At 41.8% G+C, this 16,994-nt stretch overlaps 1 protein-coding gene across 7 annotated transcripts in view; it reads right to left on the bottom strand.

The window, feature by feature from the left end:
• atp2b2 (ATPase plasma membrane Ca2+ transporting 2) overlaps nucleotides 1-10,680 on the bottom strand; it is a 75,312-nt gene extending 64,632 nt beyond the window's left edge. For 5 of the 7 annotated variants that reach the window (XM_088422597.1, XM_088422590.1, XM_088422593.1 and 2 more), the window contains exons 1-2: nucleotides 10,464-10,680; nucleotides 1,816-2,413 (exon numbers count right to left, since the gene is read on the bottom strand). In XM_088422597.1, the coding sequence (XP_088278723.1) occupies nucleotides 1,816-2,017 (202 nt within the window). In that variant the 5' untranslated portion in view covers nucleotides 2,018-2,413; nucleotides 10,464-10,680. Of the gene's footprint in view, nucleotides 1-1,815; nucleotides 2,417-2,556; nucleotides 2,631-10,463 lie in introns of those variants that run through there. The other 2 variants (XM_088422591.1, XM_088422592.1) reach the window with 2 other exon arrangements.
• Between the last annotated feature and the right edge of the window lie 6,314 nt (nucleotides 10,681-16,994).

Raw genomic sequence — 16,994 nt, 5'->3', positions numbered from 1 at the left:
AAAATACGAATACTGCAACATTATAGATACAGCGCCATTGCACAATTGTGGATGAAACAGATTTGTCATCATATCAAACCAAACATGTTACTCTCATGTCAATAATCAACTATTTGTATTGAATTGTGAAAAAAAAATAAAAATCAAGGAATAGAGAAAACAAAAGTATCATTGAACTGTCTACTTTAAAGTCAAGCTAATGCTATCCATTAGCTCATCTATTATGTTGTGCATTGTATGTTAGCCCTGAGGTAAATAAACTATTAAGACAAACACACACAAAAAAGCCTTTGTTGACGGGTGGCTATTTTGCTAGCTCGCCAGCCATTGTTAGTCAGTTAATTGCTTATAGCGAATGCCGTTCCCGCTGAGAGGTAAAGATGATCAAGTAGTAGATCGTTGACGTGACCTTGCTTCCGCGATGAGTACTAAGCTAAGCAAGTCAGACTCCGTCTCTCATTGCAGACAAATGTGAACACGTGAGGAGACACAGAGCAGATGTGCATTTTCATTGGAGGTGTTTACTAAAGTGTAATATCACTAAAAAAAAGAGGAGATATTAATTGGTGTCTTTGTATCACAGGTTATCGGGAAATCAACAGCTACTTACAAATATTGTAGCGTGCTCCCCCAAAAGATCGTGGGAGAGGGGCTGCTGGAAAAGTCAATTTTAGGGCAAAAAAGTTTGGGCTCCCATGCACTAGACATAGCCACTGACTGGCTAGCTCCTATTGTAGTTTTCCTTTTGTCTTTATTTTTTTTATTTCATTTTGAATTATTAACAGTGGTTAAGATTGGTATGCACATGCTATGTTCCCTATGAGACATGTTTGATGTGAGAATGTATACATATGTAGTACAAATAATAAGTAATGATTCTTTTTCAAAGTAAATCGTGCCTCTTGATGTACCATGCGATTCGTTGAAATTTTGTCTTGTTTAAGGGTCACGTTCAAAAATAAACATTAAACACACACAAAAAAAAGGTTATTGTGCCGAATGGTAACTACCCTGAATTTAAATGCGAGACAGCCCCAGTGCTAATTCAAGCAGTCAATGTAAAATACCATCACGCTCCAGGACTGACATTCCTTGAAATAGCAAATATTCACACATAAATGCTGCAGTAACACAGGTGATACAGCAATAATCAATGGCATAAATTATGTAAAGCGCAATGAAAACTTTTTTTCTACAGTTTTTTTTTGTTTTGTGTGTAGGGCATGCATGCAAGGCACAACACTGCCCCTGAGAGGCCAAGGTCTGCACAGCAGGAACAGCTGACATTTTTTTTTTAAATTGCAAGTACATTTATCATATATATTTTTTATGCTATATTTAAAGTTGACTTTTGGTAGTTAAATAAATACGAAGATCAACGACCTCTCACCTCAATGATTAATTTTGTTAATTTATTTGGATTTCAACATCAAAATAATTGCGATATTTACTTTTGCCACAATTGCCCAGGCCGAGCCTCTTGCATTAGCAAATATTCTTCTGACGTGCTCAATTGAGGCATGTGCACATCCCACATTACAATCAACGTTCTTCTATAACGAGAATATGTTTGAACTGCTGATGGGGCAATGACACGGACGGCGGCGTGTGGGAGTAAGGGGTGACAGTATTGTGCATACTAAACAGGTAACCTGGTTGAAAAGACGTTTCAAAAGGGACTCCCTCTGCTGTGAGGATGTTCTATTTCCTACAAGACTCCAACCCAGCAGGATGTGAGTCAAGGATACATGAGTACAAGACATCCCGCATTCATGAGCGCAGGAGAGTGTATGAGTGTAAGGATGGGGAACTCACCTTCCGTGGGTGAGGTTTTCAGCCGTTTGCACAGTCCCTCGACGCCCCCGTAGTCCTCCTGGATCTTGACCACCGCCTCGGTGCCGCGAAGCTCCATAAGCGAGCGCAGCTCCATGAGCGAGCAGCCGAAGCCCGCTGCGTGGTTGGCACCCTCATTTCTTTGGTTCTTGGCGTAGAAATCGCTGTTGGACATGTCCCCCATGATGCCGGCTGCTCGTTTATTGCTAATAGGGATGCGATCAGTCTCCAAAGTGGGATTCAAGGAGAAAAAAAAGATAAATCAAAAAATCAAATCAACGGGAATGCCACTTGTGGAGATATTAAAAAGGAGGGCAAAATCCAATTATTGTAGCATCTGTTTCAGCATCAGCGTAGAAGAAGAGGGGAGAGGAGGATGGAGGAGGGGGTGGCCAAGCGCAGACTGGGGAGCATCCAGGTGAGCGTCGGACGGCCCCTGTGGTCAGGTCCTGAGAAGGTCGCGAGGCGCGGGTGGTGTGGGGGCTCAGGCTCACCACGGCTGCAGTCCAGACCCGCTCCATGTGTGGCTTCCCATTGCTGCGAAACGGCTGCCGCCTCTACATGGTGGTCCTCCCCATCACTGCTGGAGAGAAAGAAGTGGAGGAGGTTAGTTCCGAGAGGACAGATCGTGAAGGACGGCGCGCCGAGGTGCAACCACAGCCCGCCACTGCGGTAACTCCGGCGCTTGTGTGTCGGACGAACGCTGCTAACGAAGCTGCTAACCTCATTCTGAGGACAATCAGAGAGAGGGAGAGGGAGCAGCGGGTAAGAGGACGAGAGAGGATGAGAGAGAGGAGGATGCTCCTCTCGGATGCGGAGAAAGAGGAGGTGTGCGTGTGGGGGCGGGTGGCCGGGAGCCGCTCTGACGACAAAATGGAAGAGGCGGCATGCAGCGTCGCGCTGTCGCCGGGGAGGATTGGCTGACTTGGGGTGGCGCTTTGGCGTCACATGTCTCATTGGGGTCCATTTCGGACAGAGTCGCTTTGAGACGACAAGCGGAGACACTTGGATGTCTTTTCTTACCATTCAGCAGTCAACCATGTAGTTTTATATATATATATATATATATATATATATATATGAATAAAAACATAGACTGCATCGTTGATAAAGGTAGAGTAATTTGCATTCTTCATAAGAAGGAGCTTGCTTACCACAGAAGCAGCTCAGGTTTAGCCTAACACATAAATGCAAAGCACCAATCTGTGACTGCATCAACAGCTAATGATGGCAACAAAGACGCGAATGTAGAGAGCCATACCACAGTTCTTTGCAAAGCCAAACTTAGACCTTAGATTGGAGCCACTTTTTTATTGTTGTAAATCAATCTTTTGATCAGCAACAATAACACAATGTATCACAATTCAAACAACTCGTTTTTACATTACATTAAAAAGATTAATCGGATCAATTAATTAATCTGATTTTTTTTTTTTGCCTCTTTCAGCAGTAATTACTTGCAGTAAATGGAATGCATGGCTGTATGAACGTTTTTGTAAGTGCACCGCATGCCTGTAAATGCTCGAAACTGTCAATTAAGATGCAATGTTTATTGATGCAAGTTCTTTTTTGCCACATACATCTGTGGTGCTGACTGTTCTTGCTGCTATGGACATCACATTATTATATTGCATGTTTAGTGTCTCTATTTAATAATGTAAAGTTTGCAATTTACATCAACGGTTATTTCTTATTCATCACACCGTACTCTGTTGGTTCCATTCATTTTGGTATTATTGCCCATCAAATCCATGAAAGCAAATAACTACAGTCTAAATAATCATCTTCCATTCGTCGAATTTACTTTGTCTTGTTTTTCTAGTGTCTTCACTTAGTACTGCATATATCGTTTCAATTAATTTTCCTACTGTACTCGCCCAGTAGACTGAATCCATGTCGGCTGTACTGTGCACATGCCAAAGTGGGCATCTGTGTCGGCCAGATCCTCTAAATGAAAGTAAACAAATGATCTCCCAGAAAAGAGTGTGTGTGTGTGCGTGTGTGTGTAGACAATCAAGCGCCGAGCTCAGGAGTGAAACTACATCATACGCCTACAAAGAAATCGCATCATTGACGGGAGCAGATGGAGCACCTGCAAAAGAGCCACCATGTCCCTGCGTGGCCCTTGACTCTACCTTCAGAATGGAACCCAGCTGCTCGTCTTTGCATATGACCAGGCGATGAACCGGAAAGAAAACCGAATGGAAAAGACGACGGAAGATTGAAATTTCCATTAGGATCACAAGAACATTGCTGATTTTGATTTGTTATGAGTTTTAATCATTTTGATCATTTTAATCATTGCCGTTTACTGGTGTTACGTGAATGCAGCACGCGCACTTTGGGGTCTCAGAGAGACCATACTTGGGAAGCATGCGCCAAGCAAGCGAGAGAGCGAGTGAATAGAGTTTGTCACTGGTTTCAGTGCACAATAGGGCGGAATCTACAAAACCTGGGCAGATATCTCAATACCGGTTAGTTAACCCACAGCCAGAGGTATGAAGTCCATCTGCACCAACATACAAGCGCTGCACAGTACCGACTCTGTGGCCAACACTATCTGACATAATTCTTACCAGTCAAGTGGAACGTACTGTAACACAGCAATCCAGACATACGAGGATTAGGAAGAGACTACAATATGGAGCATACATCGATACAAGGAAGCCACAGTTGCTTATTTGGCTGTTCCAAAATAGTACAGTAAGTGCTACATGTATATATATATATATATATATATATATATATATATATATATATATATATAATTAAATAACATCCTAAATAAAAAATATATAAAAGGAAAAACGTAATTTTAACTGAGTGACGTTGACTTGAGCTACATATGGCCATAATCCTTTGCGAAGATAGCCTAGCCCAGCCTTCGTATTTCTTGATTATATCCAGCTCTGTTTCCATGCTAATCATCTTCTTCTCCCTTTAACATCACTAGCAATCTTGGGACCCATGGCTAACCATTTAAAGTTTGAATTAAGTATTAAAATGCACAATTAATACAATATTGTAAGCACTCACGCAAGATCAAGTCTTTAGCATGTCAGCATCTTAATGACTCCATGACCCCGACCAATAGCAGACCAGCATCTTAAGACTCTGTGACGCCGACTAATAGCAGACCAGCATGATAGTGACGCAGTGACGCCGACTAATAGCAGACCAGCATTTTAGCGACATGTGCAATGACGCGTGTAGTGACGTATGAGCGTGGTGCGACTCGCAGTCATATGCATGCAAACTGATCGCCAAGTTTGAATTTTGTAATTGTTGTTGATGTTGTAAGGCAGGAAAAATGCCATAAAGAGAGGACAAAAAAAACGTAGTACTGTATTCCACTTTGTAACGTGAAAAAACGTAAGCCAGGGATGCCGTAACCCGGGGGCCCACTGTACAACGATTCACTGATGTTCACATCACTCACTGGGTCGGGACATTTAAAACCATACACATTCAAAAATCACAGAAAATAAAAAGCAACACCTCTCAGCTGACACATTTTTGAAAAAGTAAAGGTTTTATAATGTAAAAACAAGTTTCTTTTGGCCGGCTACTCGATTGACTGATGTGATGAATTAAAATTCAAAACAATGCCCAATTAATGTTATTAATTGGCTAGAGTTGACCCTGAGTGCTAAAATACTTGATTCTGAAAATATATAAATATATATAAATATATAAAGGTGTAATTCAAAAGTTTTGAAGTGCATGTTTTAGCACACCATTCTGAGCAGGATCCTTAGAATCAGCATGTTCTAGCTTACTTTTAATTTGTTTTTTTTGGCTTGTCAATGGCAGTCAAGTCCGTTGTTTCACATATGAAAGAAAAGACAGGGAGCGATGACAAGAACAGGATGCCAGAAAAAAATGACTAGCTGACACATTTCAGTCCATAATATATAATGTAAAGACTACAGCACCCTCTTGTGAGTGTCCTCCCATAACTTGCTTCTCTTTTCATTCACTTTTGGCCCTCTTGATCTGACAGTGACTAATGATTAACACGAGTACACACTGCAAGACAAAATGCAGATTGTGCAGATGATGTTATTAAAAGGTTTTTTGTTTTGTTCTTTTGAAAGTGCATCTAATTGGTCTTGGACCATGGACACCATATGGGACGTGAGCTTTAATTTAAGCAGCTGCCTGACACCTGATCAGCCAACTAGAACATATACACATGACGAGTACATGGCAATAAGCGTTCAAGTCGAGAAACGGGCGCTAACCAAGAAAACATGTTCTTTCATTGAAATGACATGCTTTCTTAAAAAAAAAAAAAAAAAAAAAAAAAAAAAAAACGTCCTTGAGCAGAGTGCTGAGATTTGAGCAGGACTCACTGCTGCAGCGGCAGGATCACTGACACACAGCGCCCCCTGCAGTGCATGAGAATCCCCTGCGGATGATTGACTCACAGGCCACCGCTACATTAGGTAAGGTCACAAAAATATTATTATGGCCTCTCAGCGTGATGCAGTGTAGCAAAGCACACCAAGCCGATCTACAACCGCAGTAATGAGCACAAATTAATACTGTTAAAGAATAGTAATAAACAATCCATAAAACCATTAGGTACAGTGGTGTTATATATATATATATATATATATATTATATATATTGCCATTCAGAACGGCATATTTCAAATATAGTATTAGCCCATTCATTTTCACTACAGCTTCGCTTGTTCTTGCTTGCAGGCTGCATGAGCACATGCCAGTTGACTTTAGATGAAAGGCGGACCCTAAGCTGGTCATCTGTCAGTCACAGGGCACAGAATAAGACGATCAATTATTCACACTGTCACTGAGTGGGAAGTGAACCCACGCAGCGTGCACACAAGTCAAGCAAGTGTCCCGCTATGTTAAACTATCACTTTATTACTCAAATAAATTGGCGTGACTCAAGGCCCCGGTGTTAATTTAAAGATGCTTGTCGGATAAATTAGTTCTAAAATCTATTACAGCTTTCATTTTAGGTATTATGATAAAATACACATATATTTAGATTACTTTTAGTGAGCAACTACAACATGCGAAATGTATTTGCATTGGTTTATTATTTATTACATTTTTTCAGGTGCATTGCAGTGCATGTACTGTCAATACTCAATAACTCTACCGACGTCAACATCCAGAAGCGGATAATAAATACAATTACATTACAAAGTATTTTTCACTCCTCCCCAATTGATTTCAATAGGAATAACCTCTGCAGATATCCAGTTGCTTACATTTTAACATAGCAATTTGTGTAAAAAAAAAAAAACTCAAATATACCATAGCAAACACTTAAACTTCCGAAAAAATGATTTCTTTTCACTTACTCTGGCTTTTGTTCTTTGTTCTTTTTTTACTTTTATTGGTCCCTATGTCCGTTTATATTACTTTTTTTGTGAATTGCGTTAGAGGCGAGGATATTCGGCTTATATGTTGACAGGTTTAGCAGGACGCGTTATAGCAGGCAATGATGCATATCGTCTACTAATCCTATCTTTTCATACACTTTGATTCAAAATGTAAGCATTTAGTTGCAGGGAAGTGAAAATCAAGACCTTCAGAAGGTTGTTTTTGGTGAAATCCAAACATGGACATCTGTTGAAGATGTATACTTTTGTCAACAACTCAAGACGAATCTCCGCGACATATTCCTGGTTTTGTGAAAACACATCTCACACACACCAAGGTTAACATGGCCAGTAGTGGACACAATTACGTTTTCATTTCCAATGAGGCTAGTCCCAATCTAAAGAAATCTGATCGCGTTACTTTTCCGAACTCACGCTTTCATGACGTATATCCTAATTGAACCCATTAAAAGGGGGAAAAAAAAGTAACTGTACTTGAATGATGCAGTGAAACAGGAAGATGACAACCAACGTGAGGGTGGAAAAAGAGCTGGGGCAAGATTTGAGTGAAAAATAGGACAACGGGCATCAGGCCTAAAAAAGGAGGCTTGTTAGTCTATCTTTGAATTCAGCTGTCTACAGGGAGATAAGGTAGAATGAAGATGACTGGCTAGTTGAGCAGGTCTATCCTGCTGCTAACAATAAGAATCACTTCTAGCCATTTTAAATGGATTTATTACATACTAATAAACGCAAAACATTCGAAGGAAGGAAGGATCGAAGGAAGGGAGGGAATTTCAAAACATAGCATGACATGGACCTTGTTTTGACAGACACTAAGGACCGTCTAACGAGAATTTCTTAAATGCTGGACAAACACAGTACATTACACGAAAGGCAGCACAATGATCCATTTATCGTACGTTTCCTGTTACCCATCAAAGTAAACTGCAATTAATGTGCTTCTGCCCAAGCTCCAGTCAATAATGTGACATTTTAAGGCATGTGATGAGCACCTGGATGTTCCATACACACGATGTGCAGTGCAGGTTGTGGCCAATGGCTGTAAATTAATGTTACAGCGACAAAAGCCTTAATTGGCGGTGAAGGTTCCAAATCTGAGAACATGGTCCTCAGTAGGAAAAGGGTGGAGTGCCCTCACTGGGTCGTGGAGTGCCCTCATTGGACCAGTGATGGGGTCTTGCCCCAAATGGAAGATTTTGGTAGTTTTTGGTCTTGTTCAGCAGTGAGGGTAGGATAGAACGGGAGATGTTGCGGACGCTATACCGCTCGGTTAGGAAAGAGCTGAACCGAAAGGCGAAGCTCTCGATTTATCGGCCGATCTACGTTCCTGCACCCACCCATGGTCACGAGCTGGGGGCCGTGACCCAAAGAACAAGATCCCGGATACAAGCGGGCGAAATGAGTTTCCTCCGCAGGGTGTCCGGGCTCTCCCTTAGAGATAGGGTGAGAAGCTCGGTCATCCGGAAGAGGCTCAGCATCGAGCCGCTGCTCCTCCGCGTTGAGAGGAGCCAGTTGAGGTGGTTGGGGCATCTGGTTAGGATGCCTGCCGGACGCCTCCCTGGTGAGGTGTTCTGAGCATGTCCCACAGGGAGGAGGCCCCGGGGACGACCCAGGACACGCTGGAGGGACTGTGTCTCTCGGCTGGCCTGGAACGTCTGGGGATCCTCCCTGGAGCTGGACCAAGTGGCCGGGGAGAGGGAAGTCTGCACTTCCTTGCTCCAGCAGCTGACCCCGCGACCCGACCCCGGAACGCAGCGGAAGAAGATGGATGGATGGACTTGGTTGATGTTTAAAGATAAGTAGTAAAATAATGCTAACTTTGACACGTTGGATGTGTCGGAATTTCGGCCTGCCCGACAAATTTTGGATGGATATTTTTTTCCTAAAACTTATCAGCTCAAGCTTTCATCCAAATGCGGATGTTGGCAAAAGGAGCAAATGCAAGTTCACATCAGGGGTTTGTAAGGATTTGCTCAAGATCGCAAATGTTAAACAAACTTCATCCAAACGTTCATCAGTTTTAATTTTTTGTTTTCTTGTAGTGAGGAAAATTTGAAAAGACGCAATGGAATAATTGAAAGGAATGCTGAGAGATAATGAAGTCATACTGGTTTACTCTAATTTGAACATTTTTTAAAAGCAGTATCACCTAAAAAAAAAAAGTGTTTTGACAGATTTTCTTTTTTGTTTAAATCCTCTCACATTGCTACTTATAGGAGCAGTACCATTTCCATCATTCTGGTACTTCTGAGTATGGTTGAGGCAGGTATGAAAATATATAACTACATTTTAGACAGCCTTCACTTGGATGACCAAATATAGCGGCCATTCTTCATGCATTGCAGATTGGTATGACATGCAGTTTATTTTTCATTTACATGTTCACAAGATGCCCCGTGATTGGCTGTGAACCAATTCAGGGTGTCCCCCGCCTACTGCCCAAAGACAACTGGGATAGGCACCAGCAAGCCTGCGACCCTTGTGAGGATAAGCCGCTCTAGAAGATGGATGGATGGATGTTCACAACATGTGTGAGGGCTAGCAAAAAAAAAAAAAAAAAAATGGGGACATTTGATACCCTTTTTGAACACCATTTTATTAAGTACCAAGCACAGAGACATGCCAGTACATTTTAAAACGTTCGGTTCCAAAACAACCGGTCTATACGGGACCATACAGCGCCATTGAGCGCCATTCACTGTGGTACCTATTTGGGGCAAAACAGAATAGTTCCAAAATAACTCATCCATACTCAACTGTGTCTTAGCACCTTTTTGATTGGGTACCAACCACTGTAGCAAATGGAAAAAAATTGAACACAACATAGGAGAATATCAAAATGGACAGCCGTCTGCATATAAGGAGCAAAGGCAATTAACGATGGTGATGTGGTAGTTCTTAAATACCATTAAGGTCATGCAGTCATCCCGGTTTTCCAATAGCAGCTATACTCAATCTCCATGCCCGCTTGTCTTAACAATGATCTTTAGGCGCATCGATTTATCTGCCAAAGCAGCCGCCGCGGGCTGTCGAATCCCCGACGAGTCGGTCGTTTATCGGACACGCTCGCAGGTCACGCGCCGCCGTAGAGATAACGCTCCCTACTCCTTCCAGCCAAAGGCAAAAACGGCCGAGTTGAGATGATGTGTAGCTTACATTCATAACAGGGACGGTAAAGGTGTCATTCCGTGACTAAGTCTCGTGTTTTCCATCTCAAGCCACACAACACAAGAGAAAAAGCACTTACATGACATCAAGGTTACAGTCACCCGCAGTCCTACAATCCACCTGCGAGCGCACCAGCACATGCGGCTGCGGCGGTGGCGGACTAACCACCGCAGCGATGTGCTGGATGTGTGTGTGAGTGCGAGTGCGTGTGAATGTAAGTGTAGGTGTATGACTGCGTGTGTGTGCGTGTGTGTGCATGTGAGTGTGTGTGAGGAGGCTGAGGCTGTGAGCAGCTCTCTCTCTCTCTCTCCCACACTGTGCTGCCACCTCAGCTGGGGCTGTCTCACTGCACAGCCTGTACCATGTCGGCTAGCAGCAGGGGGTGTTGAGTGTGTTTGCGTGCGTGTGTGTGTCTGTGTGTGACAAGGAGTTTTAACGTCTAAAAATACATTGAAAAAAATACATCGTACCTGAGCAAGGATGAGAAAAGATGCGGAAAGGCAAAAGGGACAAAGAGATGGAAGATAGGAGAATGGTGATGACAGATTATTAGCTCATCAGCATGCTTTGCAGAATATTGATAAATGATCTTACTTTGAGTCAGGTGTGAAGGATGAAGGGATACATTTAAAACAGGCTGGATTGTGGCTCTCGAAGACCGGACTAGGCCACCCCTGCTCAAGTCCATTTCAATTCTACCAGAAAGGTCAGGGGTGTTTTCAAAGTTTCTTTCACCGGCACACCTGATTCAAATGATCAGCACACCGGCAAGCTCAGCAGAAGCCTGATGATGACCCTGATCATTTGAATCAGGTGTGTCAGGAAAGAAATCTGGAAAACATGCAAGATACTTTAGGAATGACTTTGAGAGTAGGAGAAGTTAAAAAAGTGAAAATGTCCTAACGGTAAAGCAAAGTCATCCTGGCATATTGTCAACATTTCAATACTGATTCTGACACCAATATATCTGTGCTCATACTTGAAAAACGCTCTGATGCCAGACCACCGATACCAATTGACCAGTCTAACATAACTTCCAGGCAGGTATATTTGGAGCCACATCAGCTAAGCAACAATATTTTAAATTAAACACAGACGATGGCTATTTCTTAAATGTATTCTTTACTTTTCTTTCAGCTATTCAGCTATAGTCGGGAACACGGAGGGCGAGAGCTACCCTCAGACTAACAGCCCTTGGCCATTGTGACCTAAAGTGGAAATCGTAGCTGACCAAACATGCTAACAGGGAAGCAGTTTAAACTCGAAACTCCTATTAATTACGATAGAACTCTTGGTAAAATCTTCCCAAGCTGATGATTGGTTATTTAAGAGCCCTGAGCACATATGTGATGTCATTTTCAGACAACAGCAACTTGCAAAATTTAAAAGGTATTAAGTGTACTATAAATTCATCTTAAATCAGATGCGGTGTTAAAGAAAATACAGTGTTTTAAAAGTGGGGGCGCAATGACCATATTACTGAGCAGTGTTGGATTACTTTTTACTGTAACGCGGTAATGTAATATACTGCATTACCAACAAAAAAATGAGGGTAAAGTAATACATTACAATGCATTTTGAGTCTGTGAGTGGTGTTTTTTAACCCCCCGAATTCACCGAAAACACCGCGAGATTGAAGGAGAAAAGTCCGGGATGTCCAGCTAAGATGAATGCGCCAGCAGCGGACGGCAGGATGAATATGGACAATACGTACACAAGAGTACGTAATAAGTACACATGCACCCATTATTTTCAGTTTGTTAGATTAAAACAATAAGAATATAATCCTTAAGTGCACTTTAAAAGCTGTCCATTTTGCGAAATAGGCCCAGTAATTTCACAAACCATTTAGAGCGGTGCCATAGTAACGTGAAGTTAGCGAAAAGAAAACACGCGGAGGATTGTGCGTTCTCGCTGAAGGTAGCCTCCAGACATGACCATAAATGATGTTTAATCTCAGTTTGGGCACATTGGCGGCACACGAGCACAATCAACTTCCACTTTTGCATTTCAAAGTAATACTGTACTGCAAAAAAAGGGCGCCTTGTCAGTAAGAGCAACACATGAGCTATCAAACAACAATAGCAGCAAAAGACAAAGAGGATCTGTTGTGCCGCATCATCGTGCAAGGTTAAAGCACATCAGCAAGGTAGGCTAATGTTAGCATACGCGGTGTCATTTTTTGGCCTTGGTCTTATTTAAGGCAACCATGTGGTATGACATGAAATGAAAAAAACAAATAAAACAATAAAAGTACGGCATAAATGATGCCTTACTTCAGTTTCAGTAAGTTTCACGAAGTTGCAACACTGAGAAGCAATCGTTCACCCAGTTGGAGCGTACTCTCGGGGAGATTCGAATGGAGTGTTAGTTTTACACAACAGCTGTTAAGACTATTTAACTTGGACATGGTCGAAAAAGAGAGGGCGACCTACAGTGCAAGAGCAAGGGAGAGAGGGAAAAGGAAGGAGAGCAGTGATGGGGATCAGACGCAAGCTTTGAATATCAATGCAGCGCAGTCTGAAAGATTCCAGAGCTGCAGTGCACCAAAAAAGCGCGAGGAAGAGCAGGGGAGGACACGCGGAGTGCTGCAGGTATCGCCAGGTGCGGGTGGTCTGGGCATCCGCAGTATGTTAAACAGGACATACCCCGCTTCACACTTGCCACTTCATTAGGTGCACCCGGCTCGAATCTTTGACAAGAGCCGCATGAAAAATACTGCCTGAAATATACTGTAGCTATCGGCCCCACATTAGCAGTTTTCACCTGTGTGTCCTTTTTTCTTGACTCCTATCAATAATGCAGTGCGGTTGGAGGCGCTCTGGCCATGTTACATCTGTTGCAGTTTGTACTTGCTGCACAGCTATAAAGCCATGCCCACGTGCATTTAGCCTTATCTTTTATTGACTAAGCTCTTGCTGCAAAGACGAAAGCTCATGCTAATACAAATTTTCTTCGTATGTTTAATTGCCTAAGTTGTTTGTTTCAAATCCGTTTAACCTTTTAGACTCAAACCGGTATTCTACATGTTTTCGATATTTCTCTCTCCAACACAGCTGATTCAAATGATGAGCTCATCACGAAGCTTTGCGGGAGCTTGGATATGAGCCTAAACATTTGAATAAGGTGTGTTGGAGAGAGAAATATTGAAAATATGAACTCAAGGACTCAAGTTAGACACCTATGAAGCCATAATCAAGGCTTTGCCTAATAGAAGATGGTTGCACAGTCAAAAGACAACGCTGAAGTGTATTTTATTGGTCTCATGTAGTGGGCCAAAGATTAATTGACAACTAATTGATTAGACTAGGCTAGACAAGTTGAGAATAGCGTAGCTTTATTTTCATTGTACGCAGTTATACAACGAATTTGGAAGCGCTGTTCCAATATGTATATTATTATGGACAATAACTAATTAATAGAATACAGTAGGCGGCTCTGTAGTGCAGTGGTTCGTTCGTCGCCTCACAGTAAGGGGACCCGAGTTCAAATCCACCTGGCCCCTGGCTTCCTGTGTGGAGTTTGCATGTTCTCCCCAAGCCCGCATGGGTTCCCTCCAGACACTTTGGCTTCCTCCCACACTCGAAAAAAACATGCATGGCTGGTGGTGTGTAGCACATACTAAATTATCCAAGAATTCTAATTTTTAATGTGTAACTCGATGCATCCTGATTAAATCCATTTAATGCTTCAGGCTCAACACGAGGTGGACGCTGATTGGCTGCCATTGTGTTTGCCAATATCATTATCATGTTATTGTGAGATACCATGGCTGAAATGTGACTTTTTGTAACCATTTAATTTTGGCCAAAATCACACACACATCATAAAAGATGGAGTGTTGTGAATTGCGCCACATGAAGGAGACAAGAAGTCATACAAATACAAATGCACTCATACAGTAATTCTTAAGCTTAGGAGCCATGTTTCCCATTGTGGGTGTGTGTTTGGGTGAGGAACGGGGGAGGAGGGTTGCTGTGTTAACCGATTAAGTGCCCTGTTTACTTTGTGGATAAATCTCACGCATTGATCACTACTAGCACCGGCCAATAACCATTAGCCTTATTAATTGCACAAGCCTCAAACCATCTCTTAAGTGCTGTAGTAAAATAAAACCGCTGGTGTGTGTGTGTGTGACGTTAATGAGATGGCTCCCAGAGGTAGAACCTTCCTCGTACTCAAAGTATTAATTGACTCATATGTTCCTCACGCTACTGGGGAAGGCAGGTCACGGAAAACTTCCTGCCCCAAGGATAAGCCTCGGGCATAGCTAAATAGAAACGCACACTTTGTAGAACACTCAATGCACATAAGGAGTTTGCGTCAGTCACAAGAAAGACAATAAAAATTGGGTGTACATTGCAGCTAAGTACACACAGTTAAAATATCTACAGGGGGTGGTAACCTGCACTTAAAAAGAGAGAAAAAAAAGGAGATCTTATGGCAGAGTTTGTTGGATTCTCTAGCATTTTCTTAAGCATTCAGGTACAAGTTTTCGAAATACTTTGTTTTAGTTTTGATCACTTTCAAAAGGTCCTCGCTTGAAAATAGAGAGAGATAAAGGCGCGATTCTTGTTCTAAAAGGGTCGATTGTATTCAAAGGATTAACAATCAAGAAATTAAGTCACATGAAACTATTGCATGTGTTTTGTATAAGACTTTATGTAAGGTCATTTCCACTTGTGGTTATGACTGACATTTATTCTCAAGCACAGGGTCGAAAAAAGTTAAACAAGAAATTAATTCCACATGAATAAAATACAAATACAAAATATACAAAACAAAATTGAAAAGGCAATAAAAAAAATCTAATGTGTTTTCAAAAGTGCACCCAAAGGCTTAAAACTATAGTAATTTTCAATCAAATTTTAAAATGAAATTAAAAAATGAACGAAAAAACATTTTAAATAAACAAATACATTAAAATGCAAAAGAGTAAATTGAACAGTGTAACGATTCGTATTTGTTAAAAAATTTCACTGTAATTAAATCGAGGCCTGCTTGGTTCACTGGAATAAAAATGGATGTGTTGCCATATTTGTTATTAAATTGCACTCGTTTATGTAGACCGGACTATAACCTCTGTGAGGTTATACTTTTATTATTACTTTTCCTTCACGTTCTTTACATCTCTCACCAAATAAGCTCTGCGCCTCATTAAAACTATTTGCTCAGCCAGTCTTCTCAACGACTCCTCATTTATAAAAAAATACAAAGCGACGGAAACTCAAGAGTCACTGAAAAGGCAATATTGGCTGAGTGGGTTATCTGTTTTTTCCAGAAGAAAAGATATATTAAGCAAATAGAACAAGTACATTCCCGGAGACGGTGCGCGATTCCTTAATGAGCGATCAGTGGTGTGCTCAAGTTATCATGCTGCGGCAGCCAAAGTGCACAATGGCCCACTCTTTTGAATCACAACTAATGCAGCGAAAGACCGCCAATAAATTCCGACAAAAACAAAAGTCAACTTCCGAGATGACTGCGGCCGAGATAAATCATCTTTTGGACTGGTTTCCTAAGCATATACTATGAAAATTATTGATCAGTTTGATGAAGAGCGCCGCCCCCGCTGCAATCCAAACCTCACAACCCTACGCAGGCCTATTAGTGTAAATTACCCAAATGGCGGGAAGGAATAATGATGAACATTATTCCCCGAGGCATCTTCAAATTTAATTACTGCCATGTCAGCACATGTGTGACGTATTGATTGGTTGAAATGATCAGCATTAGCCTCTTCCAATAGGTTTACTGAAAGGAAGCAAGCGTATACCTGACACTGAAATGTAGGCAAAAAACAACAAAAATGACGAGAATAAATGAAGTGATTCTATAAATGTACAATAGAATAAAACAGAAGTTAAACCTTGTGTGGTATTTTGATCATCTTCTTCCACATCATTTCCCCAGTATTTTACCCAAGCGATGGCACATTCCTGGTAGCATTTTGTTGTTGCCATCTGGGTGAGATTTCAGCTCCCTAGTGTTTTCTTTCAACGCTTTCCCTTTGATCTGAAATGCCTTTCAAGTAAGGATCAAAGGATTGGACAAAACACTGAACTTTTGTTCAGTGGCCACGTGATGGCCACTGAAACTGAAATCACAGCTGTTGAGGGCTCAGTAAGGACCAATCACAGCTCAGTTTGCAAATGTCACAGGGCTATACTCATAAAACAAGTGAGTTTTGATTCGTCATTAGCTGAACAACTGTGATGTCAGTTTCAGTTGACAGCAAGTGACAAATCAGTTACCCCCAAAATCACGTTTGTGATTGGCAACAGTTGCCCTCACGTGCTTGGCGCTAGTTGTGACATTTTTCCACATTTTAATGAGCAATTTAATGACATTGTGTTAACATGTATTTAGTTCCCACTCTTGTGACGCCAATCTAGCTTCACAGTTAAGAGTGCAGCATTTTAGAGTGAATGACGGTCAAAGTAGCCGCACATTTGCCCATAAAATGTCATCTCCATTACTCGCGACAAAAACTATGTAGCATTTAGTATGCTAAGGTTCATTTTGAAGCCCTGGCCTTCACCCCACGTTTGGTGGCGTGTTTCCCATGCCATGCAGCGCGTTTTGCTGTGTTCCAAAAAAAAGGTGGCCA

This window comes from Hippichthys cyanospilos, chromosome 9, assembly GCF_059441005.1.
Source record: "Hippichthys cyanospilos isolate Australia breed blue-spotted pipefish chromosome 9, RoL_Hcya_1.0, whole genome shotgun sequence".
Lineage (NCBI taxonomy): Eukaryota > Metazoa > Chordata > Actinopteri > Syngnathiformes > Syngnathidae > Hippichthys > Hippichthys cyanospilos.
This window is presented reverse-complemented; position numbering and strand designations above follow the sequence as displayed.